Here is a 17,290-nt window from a genome sequence, read left to right as displayed (position 1 = left end):
AAATAAGCCATTTATAAGTTGCCAATCAGAGGTGAATGTAATCCTGTTTCATCTGCTCTGCTTTTTTTTTTTTTTTTTTTTTTAATGGGTTATTTTCACTAGTGGCATAAAGAAACGTTTCGGAGATACTGGGTCTTCCCAAAAAGAGTCAGTTTGATTAACTGAAGGCTTGCACTTTGAATGAATGTGAAATCAGAATTGCATAATTTATTAGTAGCTTTTGGGTTGATGGTGAAATAAAGTAAAACTTACTGTATCAAATGTGTTTACTGTTTTGTTTTACAGTACAGCGACCCACCCAGGAAAGACGATCGACGCTATATCTAAAAGAAATGAAATGCTTCAAGTTTCAGAAACTGGTTTAATAAAAAAAAAAGAACAAAGATTAACATTTTTTTTAAAAAGAGAGAGAAACCATTTTCAATAGTAGCAAAAGTTGTGGGGACTTTGTGGGTTTTCCATATAGAAAGAAAACACCCTGAGATGAAAAACTATCTCGAGCTGCTGGGTCTGACTGTAGTGATGTGGGTTAGGAGAGTCTGGAGCTCCTGTAGTCTGGAGTCCAGCCACTGTGGAGGTGGTGCACTACTGTTAGTTTTACCATCAGTGAGAGCCTGAAGGGCTTTTAAAGCACTCTCAGCTGTCTGGATATAGCGGCTGTATTCCTGCTCTGCGCTGTTCTCCTGTCGAGCTCTCTTAGGGCATGGCTGAGAGGGATGAATAGTTAAAGAAAAAGATAAAGGTCTTGTTAATTAAACTGTTATTTATATAACATGATTCATGGTCTATAGTACTTCATAGGACACAGTTTGAACCTGGAGAGCAAAATCTTGTGATAAAAATATCAAAAACACAAATCTTACCCACTACCATATTTATGAATATCTGACAAAGCTGACTTCCAATCAAACAGTCACATTGAAGTTGGATGCGTTCACTCAAATCTTTTACTGCTAAACAAAGTATTTGGTTTTTTATGCTTAGCAAAATAAAAGTGATTCTGATCATCTCTGACATCTAATAAAATATGAGAATCCAGGCTGCTTTTGTGCAATGTGCACTGTCTCCTTATGCTCTGGTAGCTTTAAATTAATATAAGCCGGCTACTACTAATATGAAACGTGTATGTGAGACAAGACTGTGCATGAACATGCATATTCAGAAACACTGAATACATTTCAAGTTGATTAAACTAACCTCTGAGTCTGGAACAACTTCAGAAGGTGGTTTGCTGAAAGGCTTTTCTTTGCTACACTCCAGCTTCTCATTGTGTTGCTTGATGTGTTGTGTCTCATGTTTGAGCCTCTCCAGCCGTAACTCATTGCCTTCCTGCGCATTCACCGTCTGCAGCAAAAGAAATGACGACTTCACCATGCTTCGTTTTTATATACATGTTCATGAACAAATAATAGATTTCCCTTACCTTGCTAAGATAATTAACCACTTTGGTTTTGGTTTCTTCGACACTCAAACTCTGAGAGATTACTTCTTCGTGGTTTGTATTCTTTGACGTCAGAAGGATATATCAAGGTTACGTTTAAGCTTCAACAGTGTATGAATTTAATGTAATATGAAAATTATGTTAGACTTATAAATTAATACCTCTGCAAATTGAGAAAAGGCCTCCAGGGTGTGCTGGTGCAACAGCCAAGACTCGTCAGCCAAAAGGACTCCAAACAGGCCACTCAGCCTCGGAAGAATTTGACTCTGGAACCAAAACGGGTCATAACTGAGAAAATGCTTAATTTGTTTCTATTATTTTTATTTTAAGAAAATAAAAATGGTTATTATCATTTGCTTCTTATCACGAACTTTCCTTTATACAACAAAATGTGTGTATCTATCTATCTTGCAGGCTCACAGCTTTAGGAGCAACTATAAGCAACAACAGTAGGCTAAAGAAGACAATAGAAAGACAAGTAAACCAAAATTAAAATCATCATTTGTAAAAAGTCTTTTATCACCTGGCTGTCAGGAGGGACAAAAATCTTCCCCAGAGAGCAGAGAAACTCCAAAGCAGCCAGCAGTAACCAATCTGCACACTTCTGAGAAACCACAGCATCCAGACACACCAGAGCCTGGGATAACACACACACACAGAGACGCACACATCAATAAATTTATTCTGCCCTCTTTAAATGTTAACGTGATGGCCAACAACACACCTGACAAATCACGTGAGGTTCAATGTGCTTCACTAAAATGGCCGACAGTGACAAGAGAAGCTGCAGCGTCCACTGGAGCACAGGGTGGGTCTGCAACTACAGCATGGCAGGTTACAGTTTACTGGTCTTGCATCTTCTCATTTACTCCACCTGTTTGTGCGTGTACTGTTTGCTACCTGGTCTGGACTCATTCGTAACCAGAGCTGTGTGACCATCCTCACAGAAGACAACACACACGGCTCTTCGGGAGAGGACTGGCCTCGAACCACCGATAGGAGAGACATCAGCACTGCATTCTGGTAACAGGAGGAACTTTGTAAATTCACACAAGATTATGTTTTCATGGACTGATCAGTAATAAAAACAACCATTAACCATTCTGTGTTAATCTCAGCTGCGTAACTATTACTCACTGGAAGCTCTGAGTTCATAGGCCAACAATGGAAAGGTCACTAACAGTCTATTGCAGGAAAAAGGTAATCACAGTCCAAACATCATATTTATAGTCAAGCTGCCATCGTCACGGCACAAGTACAAACGAGGCTGCAGCCTTAATGTTTGTACATCAAATAACTCTGTCTTTGTTGCATGCAAGGCTATAATAATAAGGATGAATGAGTGCAAGTTTATTTTTGACTTTTGTTTTGTCCTTTGCACAAACAATAAAAGGCCTTCACTTGATAAAACCATGCTAAAAAGATTCAGCGATGGGGTGCAAGACTCCCATTACATCCCACTGCTAAGGTTGTCCTTACCACTTTGTCGACTTGTCCCAGTTTGTATCCTCCATTCTGCCAGTCAGCCAGCACTTTTTGAGTTAAACCAGTGATTTCTGTCACTACTTGCCGGCAGATGTCCTGAGAAAGAGCTCTGAGGAGAACATGGTGCCAAACTCGAAGGTTTTCCATCTCAGAGGGTGGAAAATGTGACACCAGTTCCATCTGTGAAAATAAATACATAAGATTATGGGAGAACACATTATTTATTAAGATTATTTTTTTATTCATTGAAGTTGTTTCTATTGATTTCTTAAGCATCATCTAAACCCAGAAAATGGCACTCTACTCCAAATTATATGGATGGTACAAGGATTCACTTGTACACAGGGACTACATCTTAATTCGACTGAATGTGGGACTTCAATTACAAACTCATATGTGAGAATGTTGCTCATCACTCCGGTAACGCATCAGTGCTGCTCTGCTGTCCAGCATTTTACATGTTTGTCTTTGCCTCTAATTGGCCCCAATAAGAAAAAACACCAGCTTTTCAACCATTTTAATGTTTAAATATGAATCCATGTATTTCATTATTTGTAAATTAAGCAAAAACCTTTGTGTGATTTACTTTAATACAGTGTGGGCTGTCTCTCTAGCATAATTCATATTTCCCTGAAATCTTTCCCCACTGCTCCTGGGGATTCTAACCTGATGGTTCGGCGTCATTAGAAAAACCATGCGTTTTAGCAGCGTGCCCAGATGTGATGACTGGTAACAATCGGTGGCACATGCTTTCACCTGAAAGAGAAGAAGGGGAGCAGCAGGGAGGGGTGATGAACAGCTGAGTGAAAGCACCAAAACAAACAGGTAAGAGAAAGGTTAGCCTGTGACGTCCAGCTTAATCTGACAATCTGCTTGTTTAAACTGAGACATTATTTTTTGAGGAGTGATGCATGAGACAAAGACTGAGAGGGGCTGTCGGGCCATAGTTAAAGTATTTGAGACTCTCCAAACTAATGAAGGCAAGATTCAGATGTAGGATTACACTCCTAATCTTGTGTGTTCTTTTCCTTTACCGCAACTGCATTTAGATCTGTGCACTACTGAAAGTGACACATGAATTATTATGATTGAATTAATTAATAATTGTTATTATTATCAGCTCCAATCTATTTCATTAGTTTCAAAATGTTGTGAAGTACTGTCTGCTGTGACGTCTCACTTTCAAATCAATATGTTTGTGCGTTGTGCATTTTGCCGGTCTCTACATACCAGTTGAGCAATAAGGAGGACATGATGTAGGCAAAGCTCTGCTGTCCCATACCTGTCAGCACAGATTTAAAAGACAAAAAAAAAAAGCATTTGATTCAATTAATAAACAAAATCTTCACAAGCAATATCTGAAATTAGTCTAAAGGTCCCTCATAGCAAAACAAAAAAACCCAAAAAGTAACATTACTCTTCATTCTCACCGTGCTGTAAAGCACCAAACATCTGTTGCCAACACAGCTGTTTGAGTATCAGCCTGAAGTACAGCGTCAACCAAGCAACATTCCTGAGAAGACGAAATAAAGAAGAGGGGAAGTCAGATAAACCGGAGAAGGGTGGGAAAATTGAAAAAAAACAAAAACAAAAAACACGCATAATACTGAGCTATCACAGAAACACGAAAGAATAACAAGCTTTTAATCAAGGGAAATCCTGCAGTGACACACTGCTAATGGTCACCACGAGATTACACACAACCTAATAATGTATTTTCAGTCTTTAACAGTGATTACCGTATTTCCCGGACTACAAAGCGCACCTGAATATTAGCCGCACAAGCTAAAATCAGGGGAAAATCCTGTTTTGTACATACATTAGCAGCACCTGACTAAAGGCCGCAGGTGTTTCAATGTTGACTTATCATATGTAAGAGAATATGCACAAAGGGAATTGTCAGGAAAGAGATGGCTGTTTGGAGACACACCCCTTTTATTAATATTTTGAAAAACAAGTTACGGGTACATATTTGCATAACCTTTTAGGTATATGTACAAGTAGCGGTAATTACAAGTAGGAAACATGTACTGTGCTTCATAAATGAGTAACAAATGTAGTACATAACAATAACCTACAGCACACCAGAAAAATAGATTCAGACTACCTTTTAGGCTCAGGTGCAGTGACACGGCTTTAACAAGAAGAAAAGTCAGTCATTCACCATCTTCCTGCCCACTAAAACCACCAAAGTCCTCTTCTCCAGTGTTGGATACGAACAGGCTCAGGGTGGCTTCGTCATCCACTCTCAGCTCCTTTCCTTCGTTGTCACTTTCAAAACCAAAGAAATCCTCGTTGTCAGTGTCAGAGTCGAACACCCTCAGAAGGGCCGTGGCGGTGTCCTCCTCTCCATCATGCAGCAGTCCAGCCCTTCGAAATCCGTTGGTGATCATTGATGTTTTCACACTTTTCCACGCTGTCAGATTCCACCGGTGGAGTTGAGCATAACTTGCTTTTCGCATTGTTTTTCGCGCTACTTGTACGGCACTATGTTGTCTGGCGGATGGACACGTGACCAACACACCACTCTTGAACCCCTGTGTGTCTGATCACATGCCCTTCCGCCAGGCAACGTAGTACCGTACAACAGCGGAACAAACAAAACAAATCGTCTTACGATATGACAAAAATCATGGATAATCCATAGAAAAGCCGCACCTGACTAAAAGCCGCAGGGTTCAAAGCTTGTGGAAAAAGTAGCGGCTTATAGCACGACAATTACGGTAATATAAAGAGCTTATGATCACATATGTTTTAGAATAAAAATTAGTTTAAATACGAATCCTTTTATTTGGCAATTTATTCTATTTTACTTTATTTTTTATGTATACTGTAAAAGTAGATCTATTGCTGTATATTATTGTTAGTATGTTTAAATATAAATACTTGGCACAATCACCCATTTAGAAATTGTTGTGTATGGTCTGGGGTCAGGTTAGGTTCAAGTGAGGCTTTGTCCTGATTGGATACTTTCTGAAATCTTTCTTCTTGACCAAGCTAATAACGTCCTTGTTGTTTGCGAGTACTGCACCCACAGTTCAAGTAAGTTCTGTTTGTATTAAACATGTTGATATTTTGACAGAAGCAGCTTGTATAAACCGTGGTGCAGGAGGTTGGGAAGCGCATCTGTAACCGGAAGGTCGCCGGTTCGATCCCCGGGCTCTCTGTCCTGGTCGTTGTGTCCTTGGGCAAGACACTTTACCCTACTGGTGTTGGCCAGAGGGGCCGATGGCATGATATGGCAGCCCCAGGGCAGCTGTGGCTACAACTGTAGCTTGCCTCCACCAGTGTGTGAATGTGAGAGTGAATGAATAATGGAATTGTAAAGCGCTTTGGGTACCTTGAAAAGCGCTATATAAATCCAATCCATTATTATTATTATAAATAACATATTTCACTCCTTGGCAGAGGCTGGGTTTGATTTATTCCCAGGACTACCGGAAGGAGATTAAAATGATACAATCATGGTATCATCTGTCAATTCTAAGGTTCTATATATCAGTGCATAGCAAACATAATTTTGGTCCTTAGAATGTCTTATTACCTGTGGTTTGTTTTGTACACACACACACACACACACACACACACACGAACCAAAATGCATCACTACAAACCACATGAGAATGTTCCCACCGCTCATTGGCCAGATGTATCTGGGGCGGGAGCAACAAAAGTAAATACAGGAAGATGGTGCTGTGCTGTGGACTATTGGAGAACACAGAATTTACATTCAATTAACTCTTCAAACCTCAGTCGGCACGTTACATTTTAAAGTTCACAGAAATACAGTTACAAAAGAGCTGAACAAGTATGTACTAAGCAAGTTTGTTTAATATTGAGAAAGTGTCTCTCTTAAAAGAACATTGCAGTATGGCTTCGGTTTGGAAAACGGCACCTGAACAAATCATAAGACTTCTGAAAAACTGTGCATTGGACAGACAAGCCAAACCAAATGGAGATGTTTGATCATAATGGAAAGCACCACATTTTGTAAAAACCAAACACAGCATCACAGCACTCTCACTTCACACCAGCTGTCAGGCACAAGTGAAGGAGTGATGAGTTGGGTTTGCTTTGCCAGACTGCACGGCTGTGGTGTAATGTCACGTGCTGTTCATCTCAGGTATTTCATTTTTAAACCTGTTAAGTACTAGCTTTTAATTATTATTATTATTATTACTTCCTGATATGTCACACCATATCATTAAAAAATAATGTAATTTATTTTCCCATGACTGTATGCTACCTTGTGGTCTTCACATTTACAGTCTACAACAAATGAAACATTACATCAGATTAACAGTTTTAAAGTGTCCCTTATGCATTAAGTGGAACAGTATAAGAGCCATTCTGCTAGTATTGCTTAAAACAGTGTGTGTTGTTGTGTTGACCTCACCAGTACACGGAAGTATTCAGGTGGAAGCCAAGCCACACTGGCACAGAGGTGCACACAGATGTGTTGATGCAGAGTGACTTGGACTTGTGCCTGACCCTTCAACATCACCCCAGGCAACAGCACTGGGACCTTACGCTCAGTATAGCAACGCCGGAAACTAGTAAAGATGGCCTGGAAGAGAGGAAGCCTAGGGACAAAGATGACACACTGAAGGACATAAAAACACTACACAACAAAAGAAGCTATTTTCTACTTTAAATTCAGCACACATAAATGTGACCTTTTCCAAGGCTGCTAACTAATACTGTTTGTTCCTAACAGCTTAAAAGAGATTGCTCCATGTGGGATGTAATTATTATAACATTACTGCATATTAAAAATAAATTGATAGCAAAACCGTAAAGGCTAAATTGATATTCATAATTATTCAGCTACACTGGAGTTGCATTTAATTGCACTGTGAAAACATGAAAAGTACAATTAACTTTGTGAACCAAACAAGTCAATAATAGATCAATATTAATAACTCATAAAACCAGTAAATTTTACTAATAAGTCCTTCAATAAAACAAGTGTTTTAAAGTTTTTACTGTTCATTAAATCATCTAAAAACATTATTACCATTAAAACCATTATTACCATATTAAAACCATTACCTGATATTTTCTTCTGAAAACTGATTCCCTGCATACCAAAGCTGCAGCACCTCCTCAGGTTGGCCGGCCAGCTGTCCCATGACGCTCACCAGCAACAGACAGTGCGGAAGCTCATGTTCAGGACTTAAACCTGTAGACAGTATTTTGTACAATCTCTAACAGTCAGCATCTACAAACATTATAGCGACATCACAACAAAATACAAATGTAACAAAGGTCAGCTTTCAGTTAAAGTTTTGAAAGCAACCGTGGTGACATTGGGCCCTCACGCCACCCTCATGAAGTCTGTTTCTGCGCACCTCTGTTAATTTCATTAACATCAAATCAGCTGAAACTGATTCAACAATTCACTTCTTAACTGACCATATCAATATCACAGAAATGTAAGTGACCTGATGGTATAACGTGATTAAAAAGTGTTCCTACGACCTTTTTTGAGCAGCATACTATGTGTCATATGCCAGTGGAATGTCATTAGTGCACAAACTGTAATTGTTGAGTTTAAAAGGTCACTACTGTATCATGAAAATGTCCAAGAAGATAAACCTTTCACTTACGCAGGTCTTGCTGGAGGACAGCTTCAGCAAAAGGTCTTAAAGGCAACAGCTGAAGCAGGAAGGCATCCATGGGAACAAGAGCTGCTGCATTTAGCTCCTGAGACAAAGCTATGGGCAGTTCTGGAGTGCACAAGCTGGGAGGGAATTTACTGAAAGACACCAGCCACATTGTTATAATCAGTATTAAACATAAACTAAAAGAAATTGTGATTTGTATCCATTTATTTTTTTAAATGACATGTAAACAACCGATACCTCGTGATCTGGAGGTAGAGCTGGTGGAAGCAGCTACAAGATTTTGTTAGAAAAAATTTGAACTCCTGTTAAAAGGATAAAAAGAAGAAATGTGTTTTAGAGATAAGATACAAGACAGCCCAACGTTTTTATGCTGTAAAAAACACCTGAAATAAATCATAATTTTAACTACCTTTATGTAATGAATCAAAGTGTTAGCAAAAAATCTGCACATCTTTGCACTTTTTTGGAACAGCTTGTATTCTGGACTTTGCGTGGCCTCCTATAAAAAGAGAACAGCATCAATACAAAAGGTCCCCGGGGTGACCCTACACTTTTATAAAGAAGCCGAAGTCCTTCTTTAAGTACAAAGGGTTACAGCACAGGAAACACTCAGCATTTGCTCTGTCATTGCTGTGACCCCAGTTGGCATCAAGTCACTAAAGACACAAATATGCTGAGCTGCAATCTTTGCATATAATACAAACTGACATTATTTTAGAGGTAAACAGAGAAAGAGAAAGAGAGAGAGAATTGCAATATACATATGTTTATAATTAGAGGTTTTCTACCTGTAGGCCAGCATGTTTAATCTGTTCAGCCAGCTCCACACAGTTGTGGAAGGATGTCAGCAGGTTGTCAACAAGGCTGTTGCTGATTTCACTGTGATGTAGATGCTCCTCAACCAATGACTGGTACTTCAGACTCGTTCTGAACAAAATAACAGCCCGTTCAAATAGTTATAACAACCAATAAACTCGGCCAACTCTTAAAACTAAAAATTCATCGAGTTAACTGTAAAGTTTAATGACACTGATTGCACTAACTTGATGAGGAACTTCCACGTGTTTGCATGCAATGCTACATCCAGGTTGGAGATAACAGAGCAGATATCCAGCAGACTATGAATCACTGAGGAAGATGAAAAATATGTCAAATGAACTGAAGATTGCATTAAGATTCAAGAGCACAGAAAGTGAGAAAATATGAAACACATAGTGATGTTTACCTGCACAGACAACTGAACACACCTGTAACAATATCGGAGACGTCCTCATCTGAGGCGCTGTTGTCAAGGCAGATCTTATCCAGCAGCTCTAAAAGACCCTTTTGAAGTGAATAAGCCTCCTTGAATAATCCCTGGAGCAAGTCAGCCACAAGGGACAGACGGCCACAGTAGACCACCTCACTGTCCTGTGGACAACAGACAGAATATGCTTGATCAATTCTGTTTTCTTCAGATAAAGCTCTTTAGGGGTATAAATCAATTTAAAATTAACTGTAACTCCTTTTGTGTTCTTTTGCATTGCTAAGTAGGGCTGGGTATCGTCACTGATTTCCAAAATCGATTCAATTCCGATTCACAAGGTCCCGAATCGATTCGATCGACGATTCGATTCAAATTGGGGAAATTTTGCCTCAGTCAGAAATATTATAATTCTGATCACTTATCAGTACACATCGATATTTTTATATCTATAAAAAGGAAGCTGACACTTGTGAGACTTTATCAAAGGTGTGAGCATCACAGCAGATTCCTTAGTGTCAAAGTAACTGAGGATAAAACACAGAAAAACATGAAGGCGGTTTTCCTGGTCTGGGTTTTTATAGCAGATGACCTTAAAAATATTGTGCAGTCAAAAATGAAGTGAAGCAGAGCAAAGTTACAGAGGCTTGATTAGAGACACAGCTAAGCATTTTGCAATTTTGCATAATTTTAAAAAGTTTACATTTGTTCAGTATTGAACAGCAGAAATGAGGCTTTCTTGTCGGAAGTAAGTAAAAAAAAAACAACAACAAAAAACAGCGGCAGACACCATAGACTGGTGGGTAATAAGTAAGCGAATAATGTGAAAAACAGAGATTTTTAGATGGGAAACTGTTCCTGAGAGAGCGAAAGAGACAGAGCTCTACATGAAGTGTGATTTTATCGTGGTGGAAGCAAAGCAGCAAAAGTAAGAGGAAATTTGTGACGATGTTTATGTGAAGCGTAGTTTGGATCGTCTTTGGCTGCTGGTTCAGTCAATATTGTTTGAAGAGAGATAAAAACCTGCAGCTTCAGAATCGAGCGCAAAAAAGACGTAAACACAAAGAGCCCACCGACGCTTCAAAATCAGTGAGCTGTCGGCTTTCAGCCCCGACGGCGTGTCCGTGTAAGTGCCGTCGGGTGAGAAAAGCGACATCTCACAAATTCGGATGCGTTGGGTCCGCGTTTTGTGTTTACGTCTTTGTGCAGAATCCGTGTACCTGCTCTCATTTACTGTTTAAGCTGTTTGGTGGTTGTAGAAATTTTGTGAGGTTTAACCTGAGATTCTGGCATTTCGGGCAAAATAAATTTATATTTAAAAATCAATTCAGGATTTTAATGAATCGATATCACGTTATCCAAGCCAGAATCAATTTTAATAGATAAATCGATCATCAAAACCCACCCCTATTGCTAAGTGGTTATATTTCTTGCTGCAGTATGATGGGATGCTTTTCAAATCTGTTTTCAGTCAATTTCTTGCACTGATGACACATTTGGTGTAAACAAGATGAGGAAAAACTTAAGAATGTTCTTTAGAATTATTTTCAACCACTTAAATTTGACAGCTTTTGTGTTTGAAACAAATATTAAAAATCCTAATTGCACTTCTCAGATTAGCGTCAGCATTTAGCTGTGTATAACTGTAATATAAACATTTCTGTAATTAACCACTTAGTACATTCTCAGCAGCCACTAAAACATAGTCAGCTTGGTTATTAATATTAATGTTATAAAACTAAAACACATGCAGTGACTTCACAGAACACCTGATTTATAAAGATAACAGCTACCAGCAAACTAAATATTCTGACCTTGCAGTGCTGAAATGTTTCTTTCAGAATTTTTAGGATACAAGCTGGTAGCGAGCGGATAGAATCCAGGTCAGGGGCTTCCTCCAATGAGCCAACATGACGCACACAAGTGGATAGCGCATCAATTATCTGCATCATTGCCTGAAAAAGAGAACAGACTCTTGTCACAATATAATCCAGGGTTTAATTTGGGAGAAAATTTAGAGCAATGCACATTATATGGCATGTAAAAAGTTGTATGGGTTCCACTGTACCATTTTCAAATGCAGTGTGTTGCAATACCTGCAGTATATTCCTCAGTAAGGCACAAAGTTCAGTGTTTTGACTTGAAAGTCCACCGACTTGGTCCATGATTTCTTTCATCATGCTGTCAAACATCGTCACAGCCTGAAAACATTTGAGATTTTTTTTTTTTCAAAAAGATTAAAAAAATAAATTTTTAAGGAAAAAATATGGAAATAAAGCAGTTATTCAAAAGAAAATAGTTACTTGTATCAACAATCTGATAATAAAAGAGCACTTTTTTAACAAATGCCATAGATGGTATTCACATATTATGCAATTATCAGGATACCTTTGGTAAGATCTTGGAGAAGCATTCATCCTCCAAGTCTGGCAAACCAATATGAGGGAGGAACATGTCTGTAATTATCTTCAATATACCTGTAATGGTGTCATATTATACTTAAACAGCAAGTCATACCAAAGTTTGTAATTATTAAGTGTGTAATTAGGAAACTCACGTATGTGATCATCCCAGCTGTCAGACTGACAATGCAAAGAGTGAACACAGTTAAGGGGAAAAAATGCATTACAGGGTGATTTCCAATATAATGCCGACCTACCTATTTTATCATTTCAGCTACAGGATTAATGTTATTTTTGGTTATTTTTCCAGTGTTGTAATGGAGACAGGTGACACTATGAACCATAAGCTTACAACGCTGAAACTTGGATGAAACAACAAACATTAGAGAGGATATAGTGAGCTTTGGCAGGACAGACTTGAGTTCCTGGCGACAGGTTTCCTGACTCCACTGCACCACCTCGTCCAAGAGAGAAGTGTTGGTCTGGGACATGATGAAAGACGTGCACTGCGGTCCAGGGAACAGATTTTTTTACATCCAAGTTATCACTGACTCAGTCACTGAAAATGACTCCCAAGCCCTCTTACCAATTAGCTATTCAAGGAAATTCCTTTTATATCCATTCTGATCAGTTACAAATAGACAACTTTCCCTACTTCAGTTACTCTGCTTTGCCTAATTGTATTATAAATATCTTAAATGTCATGCAGACAGGCTTGCCTGCAAAGACAACGTTACCAGTACTTTTGTACAACAAGCTAGCGTTATAAATTCACTGAGTGCAAAGCGTCAGCTAGCTTGTCTGTTTACTGACATGTTTTGCTAACGGAAACAGGTAATGTTTTCGATGGTTAATACGTATGGCATCCTACCGCAGATACAAGTCCAGCTTCTCTTTAAGAGGTTAAAAATTCACACCAGCGTTCCTAGAAGTCTTGAATTGTTGTCATTTTACGTTTTTAACGACTGAAACGACCAAGCGGATCGGTAACTCAATCTGCGTGACACTAAAGATAGCGCGCGCCGTAGTTTGAGTCGGACGTGACGTTACGACCCACGTGACTCGTCTACCCTCATTGTCATTTGTTAAAATCTTAGCTTTCAATGAGTTCAACCAATCAGAGATCTGCTGAACTGCAAAGCGTTCAAGTCTGGTTTGGAGCCCACAGAGACGAAGTTAAAAGACAGGAATTTCAACAATTACACTTTTGTCGATCTTTTCTGTACACATGCACATACTAACATGTTACTTACTATGTTACATGTTACATACTAACATGTTACTAATGTTGCTGAACTGCAGAGCTCCTTCAGTGACAGACTGCGCATCCTAGATGCATGAAGGAGCGTTTCCGCAGGTCCTTCCTCCCTGCAGCTGTCAGACTGTACAATCAGATCTGCTCCCAACAAACATAGATGTTCACATCTGCGCTGTAACTGCAATATGTTAATTAATCGATTCGCACTACAACCTGCTTTGCCTCTTATCTGTAGTTATTTTTATTTAATTTAATAACTGTACAGTACTCTCTGTATAGTGTAACCACTGTCCTTGATGTAAAAATTGTGTATGTTTCTGTTCCGTGTCCTGTGTACTGTTTGTTTGTATATGCGTCTTTTTGGCTGCTGTTACAACCAAATGTCCCCTTGTGGGACAATTAAAGGATTATTCTATTCTATTCTACTTATAGCTTAACATTTATAAAACTCATTGCCATTCCAAAAATTCGATTTGTGTGTTGGAGAAACTGTCAAAAACAAATACAACAACAACGGAGTAGGGTCACAAACCAGCGTACTCCTAGTGCTGAGTGCCAAAAGATTATTAATAACTTGTTGACTCCTAATCTGTCAAACATGTCTCTTGTGAATGATATCAAGTTATTTTGAGTCAGAAGGAAAATCTGTTCACGAGGTGGAAGATACATTGAGTTTATGGCAGAGTGATGTTTATTTATCTTTTATTTATCCATGCCTAATGCCAAGCTTAAACATTTATTTATTTACTTACTTCAAGAGCGATCTGGGAAAGATGACAACAAAAATTGCAACAACTATTATATTATATTTTATCTGTCCGAAAAACACTAGATTGTTCACAGAGTAGAGACAGTAATACAGATTCATAGGAATACTTGCAAAGTGGGTCATTTCTTCTTAATAAACCCAGCTTATTGCAGCATATTTACCACTATCAATAAGAATATTAGCCATAACACATACAAGCATCTGTAATCATTTTTGGCAGACAATCACTTATTGGGAGAACCCTGGTCCCAAGCCAGGGCTCAGGGAGGGTTGTGTCAGAAAGGGCGTCCGACATAGCAATCTTTGGCAAACCAAATGTGGATTAAAAAATGAGATTTCCTACAAACTGTGCTATTATTGGCCAAAGACAAAAGGAAGATGAAATTGTGGAAGACATGTTTGCAGGAAGCAAGAGAGATGAAAAGAGGGATCTGTAGGTTAGAATAGGGACTATGTCTGTTAAAGTGTCTAGTAAATGTTGGCTCCAGCACACCAGGTAAACGGGATTCAAGTTGTTAAACAATGGTGTAGATAGTAATGGGGTAGGGGTAATCTTGAAAAGGAATGTATGTGAATAGTGTTGTGGAGGTGAAGAGGTTTTCAGACAGAGCAGGACTTTGTAGCTGGAAACCAAAGAGGTGTTGCTGAATGTTGTCAGTGCATATGCCTCACAACGTGTCAGTTGGAAGAGAAAGATGATTTTTACAATAATTTGGATGACGAGGTAGGGAGTATTCCTAGGAGTGAGATAGTAGTCATTTAAGCAGACTTCAGTGGGCATGTAGGTGAAGGAAACATGAGTAATAAGGAGTTGCTGGGTGGGTAAGGTATTAAGGAGAAGAATATGGAAGGAAAGTACAGCTGGGAAAGAAGAGCTGAAGTGGTGATGGAAACTAATCAGGGAAATGAAGAATTTAGACAGGAGTACTGGGAGTCTCCATACCACAAAGAGAGACGTGTCAAGAGCAAAGGAAAAGGCTTATAGTGAGTCGTATGTGAGGCTGGACGGAGAAAAGGACTTGCAATGAGTGGCTAGCTCACCCTGTCACTAACAGCAGCTGGCTTTACTGCTGCCAAGGCCCACAAGCCCACACTACTCACGCAAAGCAGCTATGCTGTTTCCACAACTCCACACTTTGAGCAGGCTAACCACACACAACGCAGAGACACCAGAGAACACCCCACCCTGTTCACAGCTCATCCCCAGCTTATATGACCTCAGAGAGGAGATAGCTGACTGGGCCCAGGTGGCAAACGAGGCTAATCAGAAGCAGCTGTGTCCTGGGGAGAGAGAAGAGCAAGAGAGAGACAGAGGGGTGGAGCAAAAGAGGAGGAGGCGGAGAAAAACACCACACCCACACAAGGGCAGTATCAGGAGGCCCAGCTAGGGCCGTAACAGTGATGTTTAGGAAGCATTGATCTAGGAAAGACATCGCCATATCAGTGAGCTTTTAAACCAAATAGTTTAAAACAATTTTGGAGCGTTAGACGATGCCTTTGACAGTGTTGATGGAGAACTATAGCTACGGTCAGAAGAAAACATCTGATGGGGTGTAAAGAGAGGAATGTGATACTGCATGAAAAGAAGTAAAGAGTAGCAGAAAAGTATGTGAAGGTGGTGCAGGACATTCAATTCAATTTGGTTCTATTTATATAGCGCTAAATCACAACAACCTTGCCTTGAGGCAACTGTTATTGCCTCAAAATGCTTTCTATTGTAAGGTGAAGACCCTACAATATCACAAAGAAAACAGAGAAAACACAACAATCACAGGACACATATGAGCAAAGCTAGTCTGTGGTGAGGCATGTGGTAGGAGTGACAGATGTGTTCAGGCTGGGGTGAGATTACACAGGGCATCGGCTCTGAGTCTGTTCATGTTTGCAATGGTGATGGACGGGCTGACCGATGAGGTCAGGCAGAAGTCTCCATGGATTATAATGTTTGCAGTTGACTTTGAAATTTGTAAAGAGAGTAACGAGCAAATAGAAGAGATCCTGGAGAGGTTGAGGTATGCTCTGGAGAGAAGAGGAATGGAAGTCAGTAGAACCAAGACAGAATACATGTGTTAGAATAACAGGGAGATACTGAAGACACAGGGAGCAGAAGCCATTTGAAATACCTGAGGTACCATTCAAAGCAACAGACAGTTCACAACACAGGTGAAGAAGAAGAGGTGATCAGGATAGACAAGATTAGAAATGAGTATGTGAAAGCAACAACTCAAGTTAAGTGGTTTGAAGACAAAGCGTTGTGGAAATGTGAAATAAACTAAGGTGCACACAACCAGGTTATCTTTATGAGTTTTGTTTTACCTTTGCAAAGGTAGATAAGACAACAGTGCAAACAGCATGACAGCAGTCTGCATGCTCTTTGACAAAGAGGGACTGTAATCCTGGACTACTAATACAGAGTTATCTATCTACAGTTAGAATATTGTGTAATAAAAGAGAACTTGTACATCAACAAGTCTAAAAGATTACGGTATATGAAAGCAGGATAAGAAGATATGGAACCTTCTAAGGTCCACTTGACACATAGAAGCAGCTTAATCTTAAAATACTTCATTACAAGATGCAAAAATTTGATACTCTGGACATGTACGAAGGCGGTATAGTGGATATATTGGGCAAAAGATGCTGAATATCAAGTTTACATCTGCTGTGGCAACCCCTAAAGGGAGCAAGAAGAAGAAGAAGAAGAAGAAGAAGAAGAAGAAGAAGAAGAAGAAGAAGAAGAAGACTTCACTTAAGAAAAGAATACTTTGCAATCAACATGATGATATTTCTTGTAAAGTTTTATGGCAAATTAAACCATAATGTAAAAATAAAACCCCCATTTTCTAGACCTTTGTAGCTGTTGTGCCATCTGGAATTTCTGTAGCCTCTGTTTTGCAGATAAGATCTTAAGCATTGAAGTGAAGCCATGCTGTTGCTTGCTGTTGTGTCCTTTCCTAAAACTTTAAAGTGGGAGCTCACTTTTTGTTTATGAAACAGGGCTCCACACTGATGCTTATCTCGCTTTCTTCACTGCGACACTGCTTGAAGTGTACTCGGAAATATAA

General features: G+C 39.3%; 1 protein-coding gene across 2 annotated transcripts; it reads right to left on the bottom strand.

Moving 5' to 3' along the window:
• Positions 1-61: 61 nt before the first annotated feature.
• On the bottom strand, positions 62-13,250 carry firrm (fignl1 interacting regulator of recombination and mitosis). Of its 2 annotated transcripts, none has more exons than XM_085447407.1 (25): positions 13,070-13,250; positions 12,594-12,704; positions 12,354-12,393; positions 12,185-12,273; positions 11,893-11,997; positions 11,611-11,751; positions 9,801-9,963; positions 9,597-9,681; positions 9,342-9,480; positions 8,963-9,052; positions 8,791-8,855; positions 8,536-8,684; positions 7,979-8,108; positions 7,323-7,509; positions 4,357-4,439; positions 4,157-4,208; positions 3,593-3,682; positions 2,921-3,106; positions 2,342-2,461; positions 2,166-2,261; positions 1,965-2,078; positions 1,603-1,707; positions 1,424-1,504; positions 1,198-1,344; positions 62-707 (listed from the first exon to the last, which is right to left on the bottom strand). In XM_085447407.1, the coding sequence occupies exons 2-25, from the start codon at positions 12,687-12,689 to the stop codon at positions 492-494; spliced, it is 2,769 nt and encodes a 922-aa protein (XP_085303533.1). In that variant the 5' UTR covers positions 12,690-12,704; positions 13,070-13,250; the 3' UTR covers positions 62-491. The 2 variants fall into 2 exon arrangements, with proteins under 2 accessions (XP_085303533.1, XP_085303534.1); XM_085447408.1 differs by lacking the exon at positions 13,070-13,250 and adding an exon at positions 12,785-13,062.
• Positions 13,251-17,290: the final 4,040 nt, after the last annotated feature.

This window comes from Copadichromis virginalis, linkage group LG23, assembly GCF_057382275.1.
Source record: "Copadichromis virginalis isolate Kocher_CV1m ecotype Utaka linkage group LG23, C_Virginalis_male_GT1.1, whole genome shotgun sequence".
Lineage (NCBI taxonomy): Eukaryota > Metazoa > Chordata > Actinopteri > Cichliformes > Cichlidae > Copadichromis > Copadichromis virginalis.
This window is presented reverse-complemented; position numbering and strand designations above follow the sequence as displayed.